Source organism: Miniopterus schreibersii, assembly GCF_964146895.1.
Source record: "Miniopterus schreibersii genome assembly, chromosome: 12".
In the NCBI taxonomy this organism is placed as follows: Eukaryota; Metazoa; Chordata; class Mammalia; order Chiroptera; family Miniopteridae; genus Miniopterus; species Miniopterus schreibersii.
The window spans coordinates 6,772,496-6,794,469 of NC_138112.1; the positions used below are offsets into that span (position 1 = coordinate 6,772,496).

The 21,974-nt window shown below is 43.6% G+C and overlaps 1 protein-coding gene across 1 annotated transcript; it reads right to left on the reverse strand.

The window, feature by feature from the left end:
- Positions 1-1,254: 1,254 nt before the first annotated feature.
- LOC308565896 (nicotinamide N-methyltransferase-like) lies at positions 1,255-18,015 on the reverse strand. Its single transcript, XM_081155641.1, has 3 exons — positions 17,761-18,015; positions 16,819-17,026; positions 1,255-1,920 (listed from the first exon to the last, which is right to left on the reverse strand). The coding sequence occupies exons 1-3, from the start codon at positions 17,912-17,914 to the stop codon at positions 1,488-1,490; spliced, it is 795 nt and encodes a 264-aa protein (XP_081011767.1). The 5' UTR covers positions 17,915-18,015; the 3' UTR covers positions 1,255-1,487.
- Positions 18,016-21,974: the final 3,959 nt, after the last annotated feature.

Genomic DNA, 21,974 nt, shown 5'->3' on the forward strand with positions numbered 1-21,974 from the left:
GAAATCTTGGGATGAGAAAGAGTGGGAAGGAAACTCCTCTCTTTTACTGTAGGGGTCTGCAACCTTTTTCTGTAATGATCCAGATAATAGCTAGTTTAGGCTTTGCTAGATGTCAGCCGAGCTCAAAAGAGTCTGGAGCTTTGGCTAGAAATAAATGACAAAGATTTATTCAGTGGTTTGCAAACCAGAAACACAACTAGGCAATATTTAGTGTTCTGAAAGGGAAAGAATAGCTGAGCGTTCTTACAATAAAAAGTATATTCTTGAGGAAAATCAGTTCTGCGTTCCTAGCCCCCTGATTGGTTCAAGATGGTCAGTGTCGTGTGTGGTGGTGGTAATCAGATGTCCAGTGGTCTAGACATCGGAACGTTTCCTTTGATGTCATGCAGGTGGTTACTTGGAGATCTGATGTACATCCAGTCATCAGTACCCAACGTACCGATGTGTTTCCAGGGATTCACACAGAATGGAAATTCAAAAGTTTCAGTTCCCAGAGTACTTAAAACAAGAATAATTGTTTCCCTATGCCTCAGCCCACTTGAAGTTAATAATTTAGCAGCTTGATTATAGTGACTCCATGCTATTTCTTCACTCTGTTCCTCACAGGCCACATATACAGTTGCTGTCACAACTACTCAACTCTGGCATTAAAGCCTGAAAACAGCCACAGACAATATGTAAATGGATGGTCATGGCTGTGTCTTAGTAACATTTTACAAAACAGGCAGCAGGCTGGATCTGGCTTATGGGCCACCATTTGCCAACCCCTGTTCTAGAGCATTGTGGGGGATGGTGCCTGGGAACCAGAGGGTGTAGGCGTGTCATCAGGAGATAAGCTAACTCACAGTAGATACTTGGCCAAGAGCTATGCTAACAGGATACCTTTCAGGACTCTCTAAGGGTGTGGGCTCTGAAGACACCGTTTCTAACAGCAGCTATAAGACAGAGCCTGTTATCTCTCTTGCTAACTCCTAAACTTCTCTTCTGGTAGAATTCACAGCCTTGGCTTAGGTGTTGTGGGGAGTAAGAGGAGGGCCTCACTCATCGTTGGGACCCAGGAGCAAAGCGAGAGCTGTTCTCTGACCCCAGTGGACCCTGGCAGAGGATGGGGTCCCTAGAGAAGGCAGAGGCAGAGAGGAGGAGAAACCTGCTTGTGGGAGAGAAGGAGGCAGCGGGCCCCCGAGGAAATGAGTGCTGAGGAACTTCAGGCATTTCTCTGTGGGGAGGTGTGGGCTTGAGCCATCGTAACCGGGATGCTTAAGGAAAATTATATTTTCTTTTATAATCACAGGTAGTGAACTCTAGACACAGAGTAGGTGGTCAACCAGTTGCTCCTAAGTAGGCTGACGACTAAAACCTGTCCCAGACAAACCCTCAGGGCCCCAGCCACTAGCTTCTACTAAGCACAATGACCGTGACAGAACCAAGGGCTGAAGGCAGCCAGGTAAGTCAGAGGAATTGCCTTCGCTGTGACCACAAGGCGTGAGTCACGCAGCTCTGCTCAGCTTCTGCCCCACCAGGAAGAAAAGTCCTTCGCAGTTGGTCTTGATGGAAGAATAACGCTGGGAGATCACCTCGAACTGCTTGATGGTGTAGCCGGCCTCTCTCACCGCCGCCTGCACCGCCTCCTCGTCCAGGGAGAGGCTGGAGAACCTCTGCTCGCCCACCATGTAGTAGCTGCTCCTCAGGGCGTCCACGAGCACCAGGTGGCCCCCCGGCTTGAGCAGGCCGCCCAGGTTGCTGAGCGCCGCGCGGAAGGCCGCCACGTCGGGGCAGGCGGCATCCAGGCACAGCGTGCTGAGCAGGCAGTCGGCCGGGGGCAGGGCGGCCGCCCCCAGCGGCCGGCTCTGGCTCACGTCGCACTTCAGCAGCTGCTTGACCGCCCGCCGCAGCTTCTCCTCCTTCTCCTGCGCCTTGGCCCTGAAACAGAAACGACAGACACTGTCTGCCTCAGCGTGGGGGCCACAGATAGCTTTGCTCCGGGCTGAAAATCAGTGTCGCCCTACGTGTTGTGTCTTTGGGGCCTTCGCTGTTGTCAAAGCAGAGAAAGAAGACATGAGAAACCATGTTCGCATCTGAATGTGGTCACCTTGCCCGGTGCTGGCTGAATGTCTTTATATGGAAATGACAACAAAAACGCCTGGCCGCTGCCTCTATACTGGCCTGCCCCATGCAACTATTCTTCCTCCACTGCTTAAAGTAGTGCCACTCATTTATTATTATGATGATTTATTAATTATTATTAATTAATTTATCATTACCTTTGTCCCCTCTACCAACTTGCAAGGCAGTGGCCATTTGACCCATATATATCAGGCAATAATGGGTTTAAAATGCTGACGTGGTATCTTAGTAGTGGCTGGTTAGTGAGGGGAGTGGGGTCATCCAGAGACATTTTTAGAAGCTGGTGATCACTGTCACACAGTTGTGACCAGGGCCTTTCTAGAGAGAATAAAACTACTAGTTGCCATTCTCAGGCTCCAAAACATACTGCAGTAGAGTGTTTTCTGAAGGAGATCATTTTCTCAGTAGCCTTGCTCCTGTCCTCTTCTGCCAAATCAGTGGGGTTTTTGAGAGAAAATCAGTCAATGACAGGAGCAGAGGAGGCAAGGGCAGGAGATGGGATAGAGGGCCTGGATCCTTTAGGAACTTGTTGGGGGGGAGCGAAGGAACAAACTGACAAAGACACAGAATGCAGAAGAGAAACTGGAGACAGTAGCAGCAAACCAGAGAGGTAGGAGAAAGGGAAGAACTGCGTGTGTGAAGTGCCCAGAGGCCTTGGAGCCCAGATAATAGAAGCGATGATTGGGCCTCCAGCCTTTTGAGGAAGTTAATCAACAAAGCACCAGGGGTGCAGACCCAGGCTTACATGCGGGAACATGTAGTCCCTCGGCTCCAGGAGAGGACAGCCACTTGGGCAACAGGCTTGGAGGGGAGAGCAGAGGATGGCACAACATCAGAGCAGGTGAGAGAGAGACTTACACTGGTACCATTTCTAATCGTGATGAAAAGTCTATGGTTTAAATAAAACTTGGAGATTTGCCTCTAGGGGGAATGATTTGAGATAATAGCAATTAGTTGTGGATATCCTATTTAAGTATTTAGTTAAAATCTTAAGCCTTCAGTATATAGTCAGTTTTTACAACATCCTTTATGTTTATTATAATTTTCCATTTAAGAAACTTAGCAGTAAACATATGAAAAGATGCTCCACGTCCTTGGCCACCAGGGAATTGCAGATCAAACTCTGAGATACCACTTCACACCCACTGGGATGCCTATAGTAGGAAAGACACATAATAGCAAGTGTTGCCCAGGATGTGGAGAAACCAGAACCTGCACACACTGCTGGTGCGAACGTGAAGCAGCTTCTTTGGAAAACAGTCTGAAGTTCCACAGAAGGTTGAACATGGAGTCACCACATGACCCAGGGATTCCACTCACAGCGTGGACTTTCTCTTTTACCCAAGAGAAACAAAAACGTGATCTCACAGAAACTCGCACATAAGTATTTATAGCAGCACTAGTCACAATAGCCAAAAGACAGAAACGAAAATGTCCACCCGCTTGTGAACAGATAAATGTGGAATATCTATACCATGGACTATTATTCAGTAATAAAAAAGGAATAAACAACTGATACATGCTACAGTATGGAAGAGCCTTACTGGCTGAGTGAAAAAAGCCAGGCACAAAAGGCCACAGCATATATGATTCCACTTACAGGAGGTGCCAGAAGGGGCAAAGCTATAGGGACTGACAGCGGACCGTGGTGGCCAGGAGTTGAGAGGACGGGGAACTGGGAGTGACTGCTAATGGCACAGGGTTTGCGTGGGGAGCTGTGAGAATGTTCTGAGATTGTGTTGAGGATTGCACAACTCTGTGAATATACTAATAACTATTGAATCACACACTTTAAATGGGTGAATTGTAATGTGAATTTTATCTCAGTAAAGCTGTTGAGAGAGAGAGAGAAAGAGAAAGAGAAAGCTTAGCAAGGTATTGGTTTCAGGGAATTCATACCAACCAATAAACTGGTATATACAGGGATTAATTGCTTTTGATTTTGTAAAAACGGCTGGACTTTCTGGTCTTCCTGAAAATCCCAGATGCTGGGAACCCCTCTCAGTCGTGGGCAAAGTGGGAATGTTAGTCCTTCTAAAAGTAAGGAAATCAGATGCAAAGCTGCAGCCCAGCCTGCTAGAACGTGGATAATTTAATTGATAGAACATTTTAAGAATAAAAATAATAATTCAACAGTATGCAAGCCTGTGTGAAACATGGATTTGAATAGGTAAAGTAATCTAGAATAGAAAAATTTCACATGCCCTACCGGTGCATTTGGATAATGTAAGTGTACACAGAAAGCTAGAGAAATGATAACATAGCTTATTTCTAATGTGTTTAAAGGTGACCTTTCATATTGGGAGCATTTGGGGAATGGGTGTTTAAGTCATGGCACGAGCAGGCCTTTGTATTCAGCTATTTTAAAGACACAGTCACCACAGAGCCAGAATTTGCCAGTCAGGTGACAATGACAATTGTTCCCAAACTGTGAGGCACACTGTGAAGTCTAGAAAGCTTGCAGAGAATGTGCCAATTTGAGAGGGAAATTTGTGAGAAACACCCACTGTTGTGGATGTCTGCGCGTCCTTGGACCTAGAGCAAACATTGGTGAACTCAGTTGCCAAGGCAGCTGTGTAAAGATTACACCTCAGGGCTCCTTGGGGCCTGCACGCTCCCCGCAGGGAAATGGACTCGCCTGGAGACAGGCTATTACGGCTCAGCCTCACATTTAACTCAAGGGGTAGGCAATAAACACACACCAGAAAAGTGTTCTGCGGTTTCACAGAAAGCTAACAGCAGTGTGGCCACTTCTCTAGTTCTAAAGATGTTCTTTACATGAATCAATATGCAAGAAAGGCGGCTATTCCCTCGGTAAATATGCCATCTCTGAAAGCCTGGGGGAGCAGGGGGTGCATGAACTGATAGCAGCACTCCTGGAAAGAATGCTTTGAAGAATGTCTTTCTGTACCCACAGAATTATCCTGAGATTTAGAGGAGGCTCCTCTTGCCCTGTCTCTGCAAGGCAGGTGGTGGAGCAGAATCTCTGAAATCTCCGGATTTGCTTTTTCTATTACTCTCACCTTCCCCAAACCCGCCCCCAGAGCTTCCAGCTGGGCCTCCTGAGGGAGAGTAATGAAAACCTGTAAAGGAAATAAAAAGCCAAATAAGCTTGGATGTCGATGTAAGAATTGTAAGAGCAAGGAATAGTCCTTGGGAAACCTTTGGTAGCCACAGCTGGGTCAGATGAAAGATGTTCTGGGGGGAGACTCTGGAAAGCAGAGCATGTGCAGTCATTTACTTTACAAATACCTTTTGAACTCCTATTAAGTGCCAGGAAGAGCACTGGGCAATGGGCCCCAAGGTGGAGTCAATGAGAAACAGACCCCATCTTCATGGAGATTACAGTCTGGTGGGGGAGAAAGAATTAATCCAATGATCATCCATAAAACTGACAGATTAAAGCTCTGATAAATGCTAGGAAGGGGAGGGCCATGGCTCTAACGGAGGAATGTTGGGAGCTTGACTTGGTCAGAGGATCAGGCAAAGCTCCTCCACAAAGGGGCCGGGAAGCAGAGCTAGAGCGGATGCAGAAGTAAAGAGTCGACCAGGCCAGGAGAGTACGGAGGGAGGAGAATATCCCAGTAAGAGGAGAGAGCAAGTGCAAAGGCCCTGTGGGAGGAGCATGGAGAGCGCGACCCAGAGAGGCTGGGTCTCAGGAGGCAAAGCAGAGAGCAGAGGAAAGGGCAGCAAACGGGCCAGCAGGTGGCAGAGGAGGCGAGGCTCTGTGGACAGTGTTAGGAATTTCGCTTTTTGTCCTGAAAGCCATGGGAAGTCATTAAGGGATGCTGGGGAAGGGAGCAATGTGAACAGATTTACATTTTGAGTTAGTTATGTTGGATGAGAGTGGAGGTGGGAGGCCAGTTAGGAGGGAGAAGATAATAGCTTAGACCAGGACAATGAAAAACATTGGAAGAAAGATCCTGGTTCAAGAGAAGCTCAGGAAGAAAATAAAACTTGGTGCTGGTCATGGAACGTGACTGAGAGGGAGATGACAGGGCTGGCTTCCAGGCTGTGGTTTGTCCGATTATATGATGGTGCCACTCGAGAGAAGAGCACCAGAAATGGAGCAGTTTGGGGCAAGATCATAGCTCCATTTGGAGCACATTGGATCTGAGATGCTTTGAGACACGCACATTGGACTTGAAACACTTTGAAATGTACAATTTGAAGGAAATGACCAGTAGAAGGTTTCCAACCTGCCCTGTTAATTTTCCCCAAGAAATAATGCATGAGAGCACTTACTTAAAAGAAAGGCATTCTTACAAAAGGCAGGAACTTCTTTTTACATATATATATTTTATTGATTTTAGATATATCTTTATTGATTTCAGAGAGAGGAAAGGAGAGGGAGAGAAACATCAGTGATGAGAGAGTCATTGATCGGCTGCCTCCTGCACGCCCCCGACTGGGGACCGAGCCCGCAACCCGGGCACGTGCCCTGACCAGGAATCCAACCCCGATCGCCTGGATCCTAGGCCGACACTCAACCACTGAGCCATGCCCGGCCAGGTTATTTTATTGATTTTAGAGAGAGGGAGGGAGAGAGGGGAGAGACAGACGGAAACATTGATGTGAGAGAGAAACATCGATTGGTTGCCTCGTGCCCTGACCAGGAATCAAACCCACAACCTGAGTATGTGCCCCGACGCGGAATCGAACCCATCACCTTCTGTTGTAGGGGAGGACACTCCAACCAACTGAGCCACAGCGGCCGGGGCCAAAAGGTAGAAACTTTTCCTAGGTATCCCTGAAACAATCGTCATGACCATCAAGATCCTGACTTTGACAAAGAATATCAACCTTTTACAAGACACGAAAACACAGAGATGCTTTGGAGTCTAGGCATTTCACTAGTTCATGGAACAAATTTAGCGCAACTGTGTCTATTTGGGGCAGTAGACAAATGTCTTCTTAAACAGATTGAAAATCTCTGTATAGAGAACATTTTCGTCAGAGAAATGCCACCTTAGCAGGCGCTGAGCTTTCTGTCCCCAGTGCACTGAGGCAGCCCCTGGCTGCCCAGGGCCAAGCCCCCTGCAGGGCACAGCTGACCCCGTGCCCACCTGCGCGCTGGCACAGCTGTTGGGAAGCTCTGCTCTGCGCACCGGCGCTGCCCAAACTGTGACATGCATGCAGTTCCCGCAGGTCATGAGTGAACGCAGATCCCGATTTTGCAGGTGGGAGAGGGGACGAGAATCTACATCTCTAACAAGCTGCCAGGTGCTGTGGAGGCGACGGGCCGGGAACCCGGGGCAATGCGCTCCCGGCTCCAGGAGCAGGGGTTAATGAATGCTCTTCCTAGGATTTCTTAAGGTAAAACCTCGTTTTTCTTGGTTCACACTTGAGTAATTAGTTATATGTTAGTATTTGACATTCTCACTTGATAAATGAACAGTGTGAAAAAAGAATTTGGTACCAGCGTCTTACAACTTTGAGGACAGTTGTAAAAATGAGTGGCTCTAAGTGTATGAGTCACACTCCAAAGGCAGAGGAACAGGAGAGAGCTCAAACAGTCTTTGGCAGCAGTCAGGACAAGAAACAGCGTCAGATAAAGAGGAAATAATCTCCGGGGAAATAGGTCGTGGGCTGGTAGAGGGACTTGAAGATTTAGGAAAGACACAAGCTGAATGGGGTCACTCTCATTCTCAAAATAGTTGAAGCCACAGGATCCAGCGCAGGGATAAGGGTGCGGATGCACCGTCTTCCTGCCAAAATACAGTTCTTTAGTTTGACAGAGCACTTGGGAAGGGACGCGTCTTAAGAGCCAATTGTTAGAGGCTGATGATTCTGCATGAGATAAGGAATGTTTTTAGTTTCCTGCCAGATTTTAAGGGTCCATGTCTGAACTAGAAGGAAAGGCTTGTGATGGCTGGGAAATTAAGAAAGTTCTAAAAGCCTACTTGATACATGATTCGGGCTTCAGAAAGGTGTTTTGTCTGATAATGACTGAGCACTTTTTTACTAACCTTCTCTGAAATTCTATAAATCCTGGGAAATTCCTTATTTATTTATTTACTTATTAAATATTTTTTTTAAAACCGCACCTGAGGATATTTTTCCCATTGCTTTTCAGAGAGAGTGGAAGGCGGGGGGGGGGGGGAGAAAGAGAGAAAAATCCATGTGAGAGAGACACATCAATTGGCCGCCTCCTGCATCCCTGACCAGGGCAGGGGATGGAGCCTGCAGCCGAGGTGTGTGCCCTTGGCCAAAATGGAACCAAGGACTCTTCAGTCCTTTGGCCGATGCTCTAACCACTGGGCAAAACCTGGTAGGGCTCCTTATTTATTTTGATTTTACATATTATCCAAATCCTCATAGCTACAGCTATTTTTCTAGTTAATACTAATTTCATTCTGTGGAAACACATAGTTAATAGAAAAGTTTTAAATTACTTTTATTTTGAAGAATATATCTTGAGTTTGAAGGCTATCACCAGCACAAAATTCTAAGGGGTTTGTAAGTTAAAATGGCATATGAAAGTAGCCTTTTTTTGAGAGAGAGAGAGAGAGAGAAAGGAAGGGAGACAGAAACATCGATGTGAGAGTGAAACATTGATCAGCTGCCTCCTGCACACCCCCTACCAGGGATCAAACCCGAAACTTGAGATTTGCCAGGACTTTGGGAGTCAAAAATTGTTAAATTCCTCATAGTACAAGGAAGAAAAAATTATTGACTCTTACCTGATATTGAAAAACTGAGAGAATTTGTCTCCAGCAGACCTGCATTATAAGAAACACTAAAAGAAGTTCTTCAGGTGAAGGGAAATGATGCCAGATAGAAGCCGAGATCTGCAGAAAGGAATGAAGAATACTAGACAGGACAGAGACTGACTTACGCGGATATACTTAAAACTGCTGAATTGTACACTTAAAGATAGGATGATATATGTATATTTAATATATCTTTATTGATTTCACGGAGAGGAAGAGGGAGAGAGAGAGCGAAACATCAGTGATGAGAGAGGCATTGATCGGCTGCCTCCTGCATGCTCCCTGTTGGGGATGGAGCCCGCAGCCCGGGCATGTGCCTGACCGGGAATTGAACCACGATCTCCTGGGTTATAACTCGATGCTCAACCGCTGAGCCACGCCAGTAGAGCGATCTCTCTCTCTCTATATATATATTTTTAGAGAATTTTCATAAGAGTTTATTTGAGTCAAACTGACGACATATACTGAGAAGCAGGATCTCAAATGCTCCCCAAGATGATAGATGTTATGGATGTGTTTTTTAAAACCACAATGAAAAATAAAACAATAAAAAAACAAATGCACTACTGACTGTTTAAAGCAAAAACAATAATGTATTGTAGTGCTATAGTATATATACAATAAAACATATGACAACATGTGCAAAAGGGGTGAGAGGGTGCATTAAAGGAATTATACTGTTGCAATATCTTACTTTGTTCATGAGGTAATAGATGTGGTAAATATATATAATGTAATTTCTAGGACAGTCACGTGTGTGCACACAAAACACAGAAGAGGTCCATAGAAGAGATAAAAGTCAGTAGAAAAGATAAAAAGGAATACTAAAAATATGTATACTTATATTAACTAGAACACCAAAAATTATTCTATTCAGCAAGGAGAAGTGGGAACAAAGGCACAACAAACAGACGGGACAAACAGAAAATATACACCAGGGCGGCAGACTTAGACCCAACCCAGACATTATCGGTAATTACATTCCATGTAAATCAACTACACAATCCAGTTAAAGGGCAGAAATTGTCAGATTGGCTGGAAAGCAAGACCTACAACATGCTATTTGCAAGAAAATCACTTGAAGTATAAAAACAAACATGTCGAAAACAAAAGGGTGGGAGAAGATACACCATGTATATTAGTTATCTGTTCTGTATAATAAATTACCCCCAAACTTGGCCATTGAAAGTGGCAAACATTTATCTAACAGCTTCTGCGCGTGTGCTGCCTGGGCGTGGGTGAGCTGGGTGCGGGTGCCAGGTCTCCCGGGGCTGCCGGAGCTGCCAGGCCGTGAGCCCGCCTGAGCTCGCTCCTCGGGACCCGGGACTGGGGGGGCGAGAGCGCCCAGGAAGGACAGCTGCCCTCTTGCTCTGCCCTGTTTCAGAATTGCTGCCCTGTCGCTCTCCGCGTTGTGTTTGTTAGAATCAAGGGCTAAACCCAACAGACAAGTGGAGGGAAGTAAATGAGAGTTTGAAAACTTGAGGAGAGGATTATTGGGGGTCATCTTGGAGGCTACCGACCAGCCCACCCAAACACCAAGCAAAAGCCGTCTGGTGTGACCACATTAATATCTAAGTAGGCTTCAGGACAAGTGTATTACTGGAAGAAAGGGGAGATGGTTCATAAGGACGAAATGGCCCATTCATCAAGCAGATATAGCAATCCTAAAAATGTATGCAGTTATTAGCAAGCTTCAAAATACAGGAGGCAAGTGTTGGCTCGATGGGGAGCAAGAGATAAACCCACAATCATAGTTTGACATCTTAACACCTCTCAGTAATAGATTAATAAAAATCACGCAGAAAATTTGAACAATACTATCTCTATGCCCGACTTAATTGATATTTATAGAAACTAAACTCACAACTGGACAATATACATTCTTTTCAATGTAGAAAGCACATAGATTGCTTACCAGGAGAGACTGTATGCTGGCCATAAAATTTCTGACTACAACAAAATTTAATTAGAAACCAATAACAACACGATATCTAGGAAAACCCTAAATTTTTGGAAATAAGCAACACAATTCTAAGTAATTTATGACCAAGGAAGAAATTATAAAGGAATTAAGAAAATATGCTGAATGGACAATAATAAAAATATGACATATCAAAAATCATGGGATGCAGCTAAAACAAGGCTGAAAGAAATCTAACTTTAAATGCCTACATTAGAAGAAAGAAAGGTGGGAATTGATGTGTTTAGTTTCCATTTAGGAAGCTAGGGGAAAAGAACATTAAAACGAAAGTAAAAGAAAGAAAGAAAGTAAGAAAAATCAGAACAGAGATCAATACGATGTAAAATGGACAATCAAGAGAGTCAGCAAAACCAAAAGTTGGTCCTTTGAAAGATTAATAAAATTTATCAATCTACAGCGAGATTCACCAAGATTTTAAAAAGACTAATTACCAATTTCAAGAATGAAAGATGGAAGATTACTACAGGTTCTACAGACATTAAAAGGGTAATAAAAAATACGGTAAAAAACCTTGTGCCAAAAAAAAAGATCACAACCAGGATGAAAAGAACAAACTTCTTGAAAAATAGTACTTGTCAAAACATACAAAGGAAGAAATAGAAAATCCAAATAGCCATTAAGGGAACAGCATTCTTAATAAAAAATCTTCACACACATGAAGAAACCTCCAAGTTCAGATAACTACACTGGTGAATTCCATCAATCATTTAAGGAAAAAATACAAACTCTTAAAAAATAGAGGAGGAAGGAACACTCTCAACTTGGTATATGAATCTAGCATCATACTGATCTCAAAACCTGCCAAGCATATTTCAAATTAAAGCTCAATATTCCTCATAAGGATACTCATCCATGACCAAGGGGCTTAGGTCAATTTGGTTTAAACATTCAAAACCACCCCACACAGTTCACATTTTTAGAATAAAGAAGGAAAATCATATGACTATTTCTCAACAAATATGTTTTTTTATTGATTTCAGAGAGAGGAGGGGAGAGGGAAAGAGAGATAGAAGCATCAGTGATGGGAGTCATTGATTGGCTGCCTCCTGCACGCCCCCGGGGCATGTGCCCTGACCGGGAGTTGAACCGTGAATCGAACCATGACCTCCTGGTTCATAGGTCAGCGCTCAACCACTGAGCCACACTGGCAGGGCCAAAGAAACCCTACATTTGACAAAATTCAGTATTTGGTTAAAAAATCTCAAGAAACTAGGAATTATAAGGGAACTTAGTCTGATAAATAATATCTATGAAAACCCAGAGCTAACATCAGTCTTAATGATGAACCATTGAACATGTTTTTCTAACATATGGGAAAAGGCACAAATACCTGCTCTCATAACCTCTACTCAACATTGTTTTGGAAGTCTTAGCCAGTGTAATAGGCCAGAAAAAGAAACAAAAAGCATAAAGTTGGAATAGAAGAGGTAAAGCTTTTTATTTGCAGATGATATAAGAATGTACGTAGAAATCCCCTGTGGACCTACTTGGGCTTGGTGGTCAGCAGGGTTGGGTGGGCTCCCTCCTGTTTATGGCCGAGGTGCGGGTGGGGGGCGGTGGGCAGTGGGCTGTGGCCTGAGCACTGTCAGGCTGCTTTGCAGGCTCCAGGCCTGCAGCCCGGGCGGCACACAGCTCCCCTGCCCCGGGCTCTCATGTTCCGGAGCTTTGGCCTGAGACAGTGGTGTGCATTCCTTGTACACTCATTCCAGTTCCACTCTGGATCTACTGAAAGCTCCTGGAGCCCTGCATATACCCCGTGACGTCCCCCTTTGTTAGCGGTATGTGGCCTGGAAAAGCTGCACAGGAATCCAATGATAGAAAGGCAAAGCAGACCGTAAGGGTGCAGACATAAATGGGTTACCAACAGAAGGACCAGCGTAAATCTCTGATAAAAAGAAAGATGAAAGTGGCTGTCCCAGAGGACCTCATTGTTTTCAAAATGGCCCCGATAATCTGGAGCACCTTCTTTGTAATTGTCTCTGACCTTTTTCTTAGATCAGAATTCAAGATAGAGAGTTTAGATATTTACCTGATACTAAGCAGGAAATACATGGTATTTATATTCAAAGTGTATTTAGTTATATTTAGTGATCTCCTTCCTGAGCTCCTTTTTCCTACAGTGGCTTTCATGTCTATTATTGCAGGTTTTTTGTTTGTTCTAAATGTGTCTTTATTGATTTCAGAGAGAGGAAGGGAGAGGGAGAGAGAGATAGAAACATCAATGATGAGAGTCATTGATCAGCTGCCTCCTGCTCCCCCCCCGACTGGGAATCGAGCCCGCAACCTGGGCATGTGCCCTGACTGGGAATCGAACCCCGATTGCCTGGATCCCAGGTCAATGCTCAACCGCTGAGCCATGCCTGGCCGGGCTGTTATTGCAGTTTTACTAATATGAATAAGTAGATGTTTGGTGCCAGTCGACACTGTTACTCAAACCAGCACCCAAACATCCTTGGGCCTCTGCTTCTGTTCAGGCTCTTTGGTTATAGTAGCGCATATTTTTACTGTGTGCAGTGCAGTCGGCCCATGTGGGGAAATGAAAGGGAGTTTTCGGAGATGCTAATGACTTAAAACATAAAGTTATAATTACTGCCCAACACAACGGAGGGGCTTATCTTCGCGAGTAGTAATCACTGTTTATTGCTCTGAGAAAGACAGCAAAGCCAGGAACTAGAGGAAATTTCTTTGAAAAACGGAACATCTTTTACATAAATGTCTAATGTATATTATGAAATTCTTTTAAAAAGAAAGAAACCCTACAAAAACTCTCATAAAATTAATTAATGAAGTCAGCAAGATCACAGAGCATGAGGCCAATATATGAAATCAATTGTATTTCTATATAGTAGCAAATAAAATAAAAATAATAAAATGAGATAAAAATAAAATTTCAAAATACATTTAACCATAACATTGAAAATGTGACACAAAGGCAAGTTTTTAACAAAATAAATGCAAAATATGAGAACTACAGGACGTTGCTGAGAAAAACTGAATTCCTAAGTAAGTGAGGATATCAACCATGCTCACGGCTGACGAGTCAGTATACCCATTCTCCTGAACTGATCTGCAAATTCAAAGAAATCACAACCAAAGTTTTAGCAGCCTTTTAAAAAAGAAATTGACAAGTTTATTCTAAAATTAATGGCACTGATCTTTTTCAATAATCTTGAAAAAGAACAAAGTTGGAGGACTTACACTGTCTGATTTCATGACTTACTATCCCTGGTAAAAGAAATAAAAGGCTAGTGGAAATCCAGTGGAATTTTAGTCACTCTGTGTGACAGCAAAAAAGGTTAATTAGGAACAAAATAGAAAACTCCTAGCTTATTCATCCTGCTATATTATAGAGAATTGTACCACTAGCGTCACCTTGTTACTTCCAGTTGACAATCCACGTTTACTAAGAACAAGAGGGCGCAGCAACAATATGTAAAGAAATGAAATAAAGCTTAGAACACTCTTAGGTCAGCAAACCTTTCAAAGACTATGGGAAGGTTAAAGAAATAGAAACAGACTTTAGAGTTAGTTTCAGAAGGGAACCTGACTCAGGAATAAATACAGTTGGTGACTAGATGGGAACCAAATGGAAGTACAAGTGTAAGAAAATGACCATCGCTCCAGAGGAAGAGCATGGAGGCGGCCTATTCCTCAAGGACATGTTAAGGCCACATGATCTTATATTTCCCCTGAATTCAGGGCTATTGCCTCAGTCCTGTTGTTCGAGTTCAGGAATACGGAAGTCACCGTTGATATGTGATATCAACTCTTATCCATCCTATTTAAAAATGTAGTTTTAAATTTTATTTTTATTTCACTTTATTACTTTTACTTTATTTGCTACTATATAGAAATAGAATTGATTTTTATATATTGGCCTTATGCCCTGTGATCTTGCTGACTTCATTAATTAATTTTATGAGAGTTTTTTGTAGATTCCATAGGGTTTTCTTTCTTTCTTTTTAAAAGAATTTTATAATATACATTAGACATTTATGTAAAAGGTGTTCCATTTTTCCATCTTAAAATCATCTACCTCTGCCCGGCCAGGCGTGGCTCAGCGGTTGAGCATCGACCTAGGATCCAGGAGATCAGGGTTCGATTCCCGGTCAGGGCACATGCCCGGGTTGAGGGTTCGATCCCCAGTCGAGGGCGTGCAGGAGGCAGCCGATCAGTGACTCTCTCATCACTAATGTTTCTCTCTCTCCCTCTCCCTTCCACTCTCTGAAATCAATAAAGATGTATTTATAAAAAAACAAATCATCTACCTCTCACCATTGCCTAGCCCAAACAACCACCGTCTCTTACCTGGATTTAAATGATCTCCTTTCTGCATCTCCCTCTCCTCTAACCTCCTCCAACCCATTCTCCACGCAATAGCCAGAGAGCTCTTTATAAACGCAAAGTGGGCCACAACACTCTCTTGGTTATACCTCTAGTGCGTTTCTGTTACATTTGAAGTCCACGATCTTTAACTTGGTCCTGAGGACCCAAATGATCTGGCACTTGTCTGCCTACCCTGACGTGAGCTCCAGGAGACAGGGACCTTCTCTGTCTTGCTTACACTTCTACCCCAGCAGCACATCATAGGTGATCAATATAGGCTTGTGGAAGGGAGGGAGGGAGGGAGGGAGGGAGGGAGGGAGGAAGGAAGGAAGGAAGGAAGGAAGGAAGGAAGGAAGGAAGGAAGGAAGGAAGGAAGGAAGGAAGGAAGGGAGGGAGGGAGGGAGGGAGGGAGACAGACTAGCTCCTTTAACCATGTGCAAAAGTGTTAGCACTTATTTCTTGAGGGGCATTGTCTTGCCAAGAAATTAGAGCCCTTTCTTGACCAAATCATGAGATATGTTAATGAAAGAGATGTGTTTTCACATTGTGAAAGAAAAGACAGGGGATGTTGTGCAGCACACAAAGTGTGCATTATAGGAACAAAGTGGGGGGGGGGGGGGATATGAAAAAATGGATTGGGGAAGGAAGAGAGAGATTTTATGTAAAAATTAAATCCTTGGTAAGGGCAGTGGGGGGAGACAGAAAAAAATGTAATAAAAGCCCTCCCAAAAAAACCAACAAGAGCAAACAAAAAGGATAAGTAAACTGAGGATATAAGGAGTAACAGACAGGGCCAGCAGGATCCTAGAAAAAACACAAAAGTCGTATTTTTATGCAGTTTACAAAGGAGTTGGCGGGGCCTCGGCAGCATGCCTGCCGGCAAAGACATGACGCTCCGAGAGCCGGCGGCTGGCCGGGCCGCAGGTGGAGGCGCTCAGGACGAGAGGACAAGCCAGTGGAGCACAGCACTGTCACCCCTGCCTCGTAGACTAGGGCCAGTTTCTTATGTGGGGAAATAGTAATTTAAACCAGACTTGTGGCATGTTTACTTGTAGATCGGTTAGTGTCAGATTTCGGTTATTAGTTGTGAGTATATAAAACTCTAATTTTATGGATGGTGAAGTAACAAGTTCCTTTCAAATAGTCCCTGTACGCTGTTAATCTCAGTTTAAAAACATAGTCGGCTTTTTGGTGTACCTGGTGGTGTCAGCATTAGCCACCCTCACGGCAGAGTCCTCTGTGCTTGGGTGGCTAGCGCCAGGGGGGCACTCAGGGGGTAAGCTCCCACACCCACAGCTTCTGGGGAGGCGCTGGTTTCACCCTTTGAAGTCTTAAAACAAGGTCCTAAGGTACCTGGTCAGGACACTGAGCCCACACACAGGCCTGGAAAAGCCTACTCCTCTTGGCTCAGTATCCATCTTTTCAGCTCTCTCCCTGTATTCTGGCGCACACAAATGCACGCACGCACACACACATGCACGCACACGCGCACACATGCACACACGCGCATGCACGCACACTCGTCTACCTTGCTCTTGCTCTCATCCATTAGGATTTCCCTTTGGTCTCTCTGTCTCCTTTGCTTTTCAACTTGAACTCTAAGGCTAATTCTTGGCTCTGAAAAACAAACTGTCACTCAAGTCCCCTCAGAAAGCCCAGAAGCAGTTTTTCTACCTGTTCCCTTCGAGCTCACACACGTAGGCCACTACTGGAGACCAGTCAAAGGCCCCTGGCTCCTTCTTCAGCCACTTCTCCAGCTCCTGCAGGTTCTGGTCAGCGTAGTCAGTAGCAATGATTGTCTTGAAAGATTCACAAGCAGAGAGGAGCTGATAGATGGTGGGGCCAGAGCCAATGTCAATCAGGAGGTCTCCCTTCACGCCAGCTGATTTAGAGGAAGGAACAAGGATGGAGAATCAGACTTTATGTGGCGGCAGACAGAGCTGAATGCATTGTCTTTGCCAGCATTACGAGGGAGAGCCCCAGGGAGAGCCCCAGAGACAGACCACCTCTCTCACCAGTTAGACCATCGAGACTCACTACTCTTCTAAGTCTTTTTTGAAAACAGATTTTCATTTTCTGTTTCCCAATCCAGGGAGGAAGCATAAGTATTCCTATTAAGAAATACTTTTGAGGAAAGTTAAATTTTTTAAAAATTTAGTTTACATAATGTCTTTATCCAGAAAGTATCCAGTTCTTCATATGTTGGGAGATCTTTATCTCACGCATATTCACAACAAGTGAATATTCAATCCTTTGAGTTAGGAACAGAATAAGTATTAGAATCTCTATTTCTTAAGTGGCCCATCACTAGGGCCAAGCGGCTGGCTCTGGTCACATAGCAAATCCATGTAGAATCAAGGACAGAACTCCAGTCTCTGGTTTCCCTTTTATATGACCAAACAAGATAATGGATATAAAAGCACTTTGTAACTGTAAAGTATCCATACAGACACTAGTTTTTATCTTAGCTACATAAGAAAGTGATACCAAAAGGGCTGTCAAATAACAATGACTAGACAGAAAACCCAGTCATGCCCGAAGACTCCATCTATATGACTTATGTTTGGGGGCTGTGGGGAGGCGTGGATAGGAGACACAGACAACAGACAAACTTACCCACACAGAATATATTGAAAAGATTTTTCAGAAGAAGCCTAAGAATCTGGTTTTCTGCAGAGTGTGTGGACCCAAAGCTGTACAATTTTTCTAGGTAATCTCGAGGGTTAAAATGGCTCAGGTAAGTATCCTTGGAGGTGAAGCCAGACTCCATTGTGTCTCACTCCTGTGCCACCAGTCCACTGCACTACCTCCCTCTCCTCCAGAAGCAAGGGAGTCCCTGCAGAAATTGCCCTCCTGAGTCTCAGGCTTTCAACATTTTTTTTCTATCAGTTCACCCCACCCCTTAGAGACAGGTGTTTGGTTAAACACTAACTGAGAGAACTATACCAAAAATGTTTGGCTGTTCTAGGGAGTGATGAAATTGCTGGGGAAGGGATTCTAGCAAAGGGGGTGGGGTGGGGAGGGCCATGAGCTGCATGCAATGCTGGCCAAGGGGCAAAGTTCAGCTTGTAAGGGATTATAGACAGGAGACATCAACTTGGCTCATCATGGAAATGACTTAACTCATAGAAGAACTACTAAGTCTGGAGAGGTGAGTCATCTCTCCACAGTACATCATTCTTTCCTTACAGTGATTTTTCCAGGAAAAGGAGTCACAAAGGATGGTTTAAATTTAAACATGCTAAAGAAAGAGAAGAAGAGAAGGACAAGGATAGCAAATGTGTTCAGGGCTGAAGAATGTTGGCTAAAGAAGGAGTCTCAGATGAAGTCTGGAAAAAGAAAAGGTGAAGGAGCAATTTAAAAATCCTGAACTAGGGGATCCAATGTGGTGGTGGAGTAGGTGGAAGCTACACTCACCTCCTCCCAGGACCAAACTGGGATTACAACTAAATTATAGAACAATCATCCTGAATAACCAACTGAAGATTAGCTGAAGAGAAGACTCATAACCAAGGACTTACAGAAGAAGTCACATTGAGACTACCACTCATCCTGGGCTCTGGCAGATGGAGGGCGAAGCAGACTAGAGTCACATGAGGAGAGACTGGGGTTTGTGGCTCTGGGGAAGGAGCTGAAGGGATAGTTTCTAGGATCTTTGAGCTGGGTCATTCTCCCACACCACAGACACTATCTTTCTTGGATGGAGCACTCTCCTCCATGTGGCATCAGCCTGGGAGAAAGCAATAGCCCCACCTTCTGGACTCCCTCTCACCCCATGTTGTGGAGCTTACGCCCTGCTAAGGTGTACAGCCAGAGGCTCTTTCAGTGACTGAGCCTAACAAGCAGCCAGCAGGTGGAGGTAAGCAGAGGCAGGTCTTGGGGTGCTTTGGGGCATTTACTGATCTGCCCCAGGGTCGAGTACAGCTTGGTCTTTCCCATGCACACCTAGCCCAGTAGAAGTAGCCACAAACTGTGGCTTGCTTGTAGCTCCACACAGGTTGCCAAGGGCCAGTCACAAGCAGCATCTTATATTGGCCTGCACCAGAGTCTCTCACAAGAGGCCCAGAACCAACACACCCAGTGGCCAGCTTCAGACAACATCAGAGCAGGATCCAATAAGCTTCAAAATCAGCATATCCAAAGGGGATGTTGGCAGCCACCAGATGCTGTTGAGGCGAATTCTGCTTCATGTGGTCAGCACCTACATAGCAGCTCACATGCTGTGGTTGGGGTTGAGTCTCACAGTCAGCCAGCCTGAGGGCAATCCCATACATGAAAGGGCCAATAGCAACTGAGACTCAATTACAACATGTTGAGTCACATAGCCGACACAAGGGACATTCCTGGAGCACACAGCTCAGGTGATCAAGGAGATTCCACTACTGAACCCCAGGGACACCTACTACATAAGACCACCTTACAAAGATTGGGAGTCATAGCAGATCTATCTAATATAGAGAAACAAACACAAAGAGTCAGCCAAAATGGGGAGACAAAGAAACCCTAAATAAAAGAACAGGAGAAATCCCCAGGAAAAGAGCTGAATAAAACGGAGGTGAGCAATTTACCAGATAGAGTTCCAAGTAGTGGTTATAAGGATGCTCAACAGCATGAATAAGGACATAGAAACCATAAAAAAGGAGCAGTCAGAAATGAAGATTACAGTATCTGAAATGAAGAATACACTGGAAGGAATAAACAGTAGGTTGGGCAAAGTAGAGCATAGAGTATCCACATCCAGTGGTGTGGAATACAAGGTAGAAAAAAACACCAATCAGAGCAGCATAAAGAGAAAAGAATTTTTTAAAGTGAGGATAGTTTAAGGGACCTTTGGAACAACATCAAGCATAACAGCATCTGCATCATAGGGGTACCAGAAGGAGAAGAGAGAGCGCAAAGGATCAAGAACCTATTTGAAGAAATAATGACCAAAAACTTCCCTAATATGAAGTTTTCAGACATACAAGTTCAGGAAGTGCAGAGTTCCAAACAAGATGTACCAAAGAGGCCGACACCAAGACACATCATAATTAAAATGGCAAAGTTAAAGACAAAATGAGAATCTTAAAAGCTCCAAGAGAAAAGCAGTTAGTTACCTACAAGGGAGCTTCCATAAGACTGTCAGCTGATTTCTCAACAGAAACATTTCAGGCCAGAAGGGATTGGCATGAAATATTCAAAGACATGAAAAGCAAGGACCTACAGCCAAGACTACTTTACCCAGCAAGTCTATCATTTAAACATGAAGATTAAAGAGCTTGAGCTAAAGGAGTTTGTTACCACCAAACCAGTATTACAAGAAATTATAAAGGAACTACTTTAAGAAGAAGAACAAACATAAAAACAGAGGAACATAATTTAAAGAATAAAATAGCAATAAATACATATCTATCAATAATCACTTTAAATGTAAATGGCTTAAGTGCTCTAATCAAAATACATATAGTAGCTAAGTGAATAAAAAAACAAGACCCATATATATGTTGTCTACAAGAGACCCACCTCAGAATGAAAGTTAAAGAGATGGAAAAAGATATTTCATGCAAATGGAAATGAGAAAAAAAGCTGGGGTACCAATACTTATATCTGACAAAATAGACTTTAAAACAAAGGCTACTATAATAAGAGACAAAGAAGGACATTACATAATGATAAAGGGAGCAATCCAACAAAAGGATATAATCTTTGTAAACATTTTGCAGCCAACATAGGAGCACCTACATATATAAAGCAAATCTTAATGGACATAAAGGGAGACATCAAAAGTAATACAACAGTCATCATAGTAGAGGATTTTAACACTCCATTGACACCAATGGATAGATCTTCCAGACAGAAAATCAACAAGGAAACAGCACCTTTAAATGACACACTACATCAGATGGATTTAATTGATATCTTCAGAGCATTTCAACCCAAAGCAGCAGAATATACATTCTTTTCAAGTGCACATGGAACATTTCTTAGGATAGACTATATGTTAGGACACACAACAAGTCTCAATAAATTTAAAAAGATTGAAATCATATCAAGAATCTTCTCTGACCATAATAGTGTGAAACTAGAAATCAACCACAAGAAAAAACTGAAAAACACACAAAGACAAGGAGGCTAAATAACATGTTACTAAACAATGGATGGGTTAACAATGAGATCAATGAAGAAATCAAAATATACTTTGAGCCCTGGCTGGTGCGGCTGAGTCATGTCATGTACTGAAGGGTCACTGGTTCAATTCCCAGTCAGGGCACATACCCAGATTGTGGGTTCTATCCCCAGTAGGGGCATGCACAGGAGGCAACTGATCAATGTTTCTCCCTCACATCAATGTTTCTCTCTCTTTCTCTCTCCCTCTCCCTTCCTCCCTCTCTAAAATCAATGTAAAAAAAGATACCTTGAAACAAATGAAAGTGAGGACACAACAACCCCAAATCTAAAGGACACAGCAAAAGCTGTCCTAAGACAGAAATTCCGAGCATTACAGGCCTCTCTGAAGAAACAAGCAAAATCTTGAATAAAGAATCTAACTTTACATTTTAAAAAGCTAGAAAAAGAACAATAAACAAAGCCCAGGGTGAGTAGAAGGAAGGAAATAATAAAGATCAGAGCAGAAAAAATGAAATAGAGTCTAAAAAAACAAACAAACAAAAAAAGATCAATGAAACCAAGAGCTGGTTCTTTGAAAAGATAAACAAGATTGACAAACCCTTAACCAGAATCATCAAGAAAAAAAGGGAGAGGAGCCAAATAAATAAAATAAGAACTGAAAGATGACAAACAACAACTGTAAGAAAATATTATGAACAACTAGATGCCAACAAATTGAACAA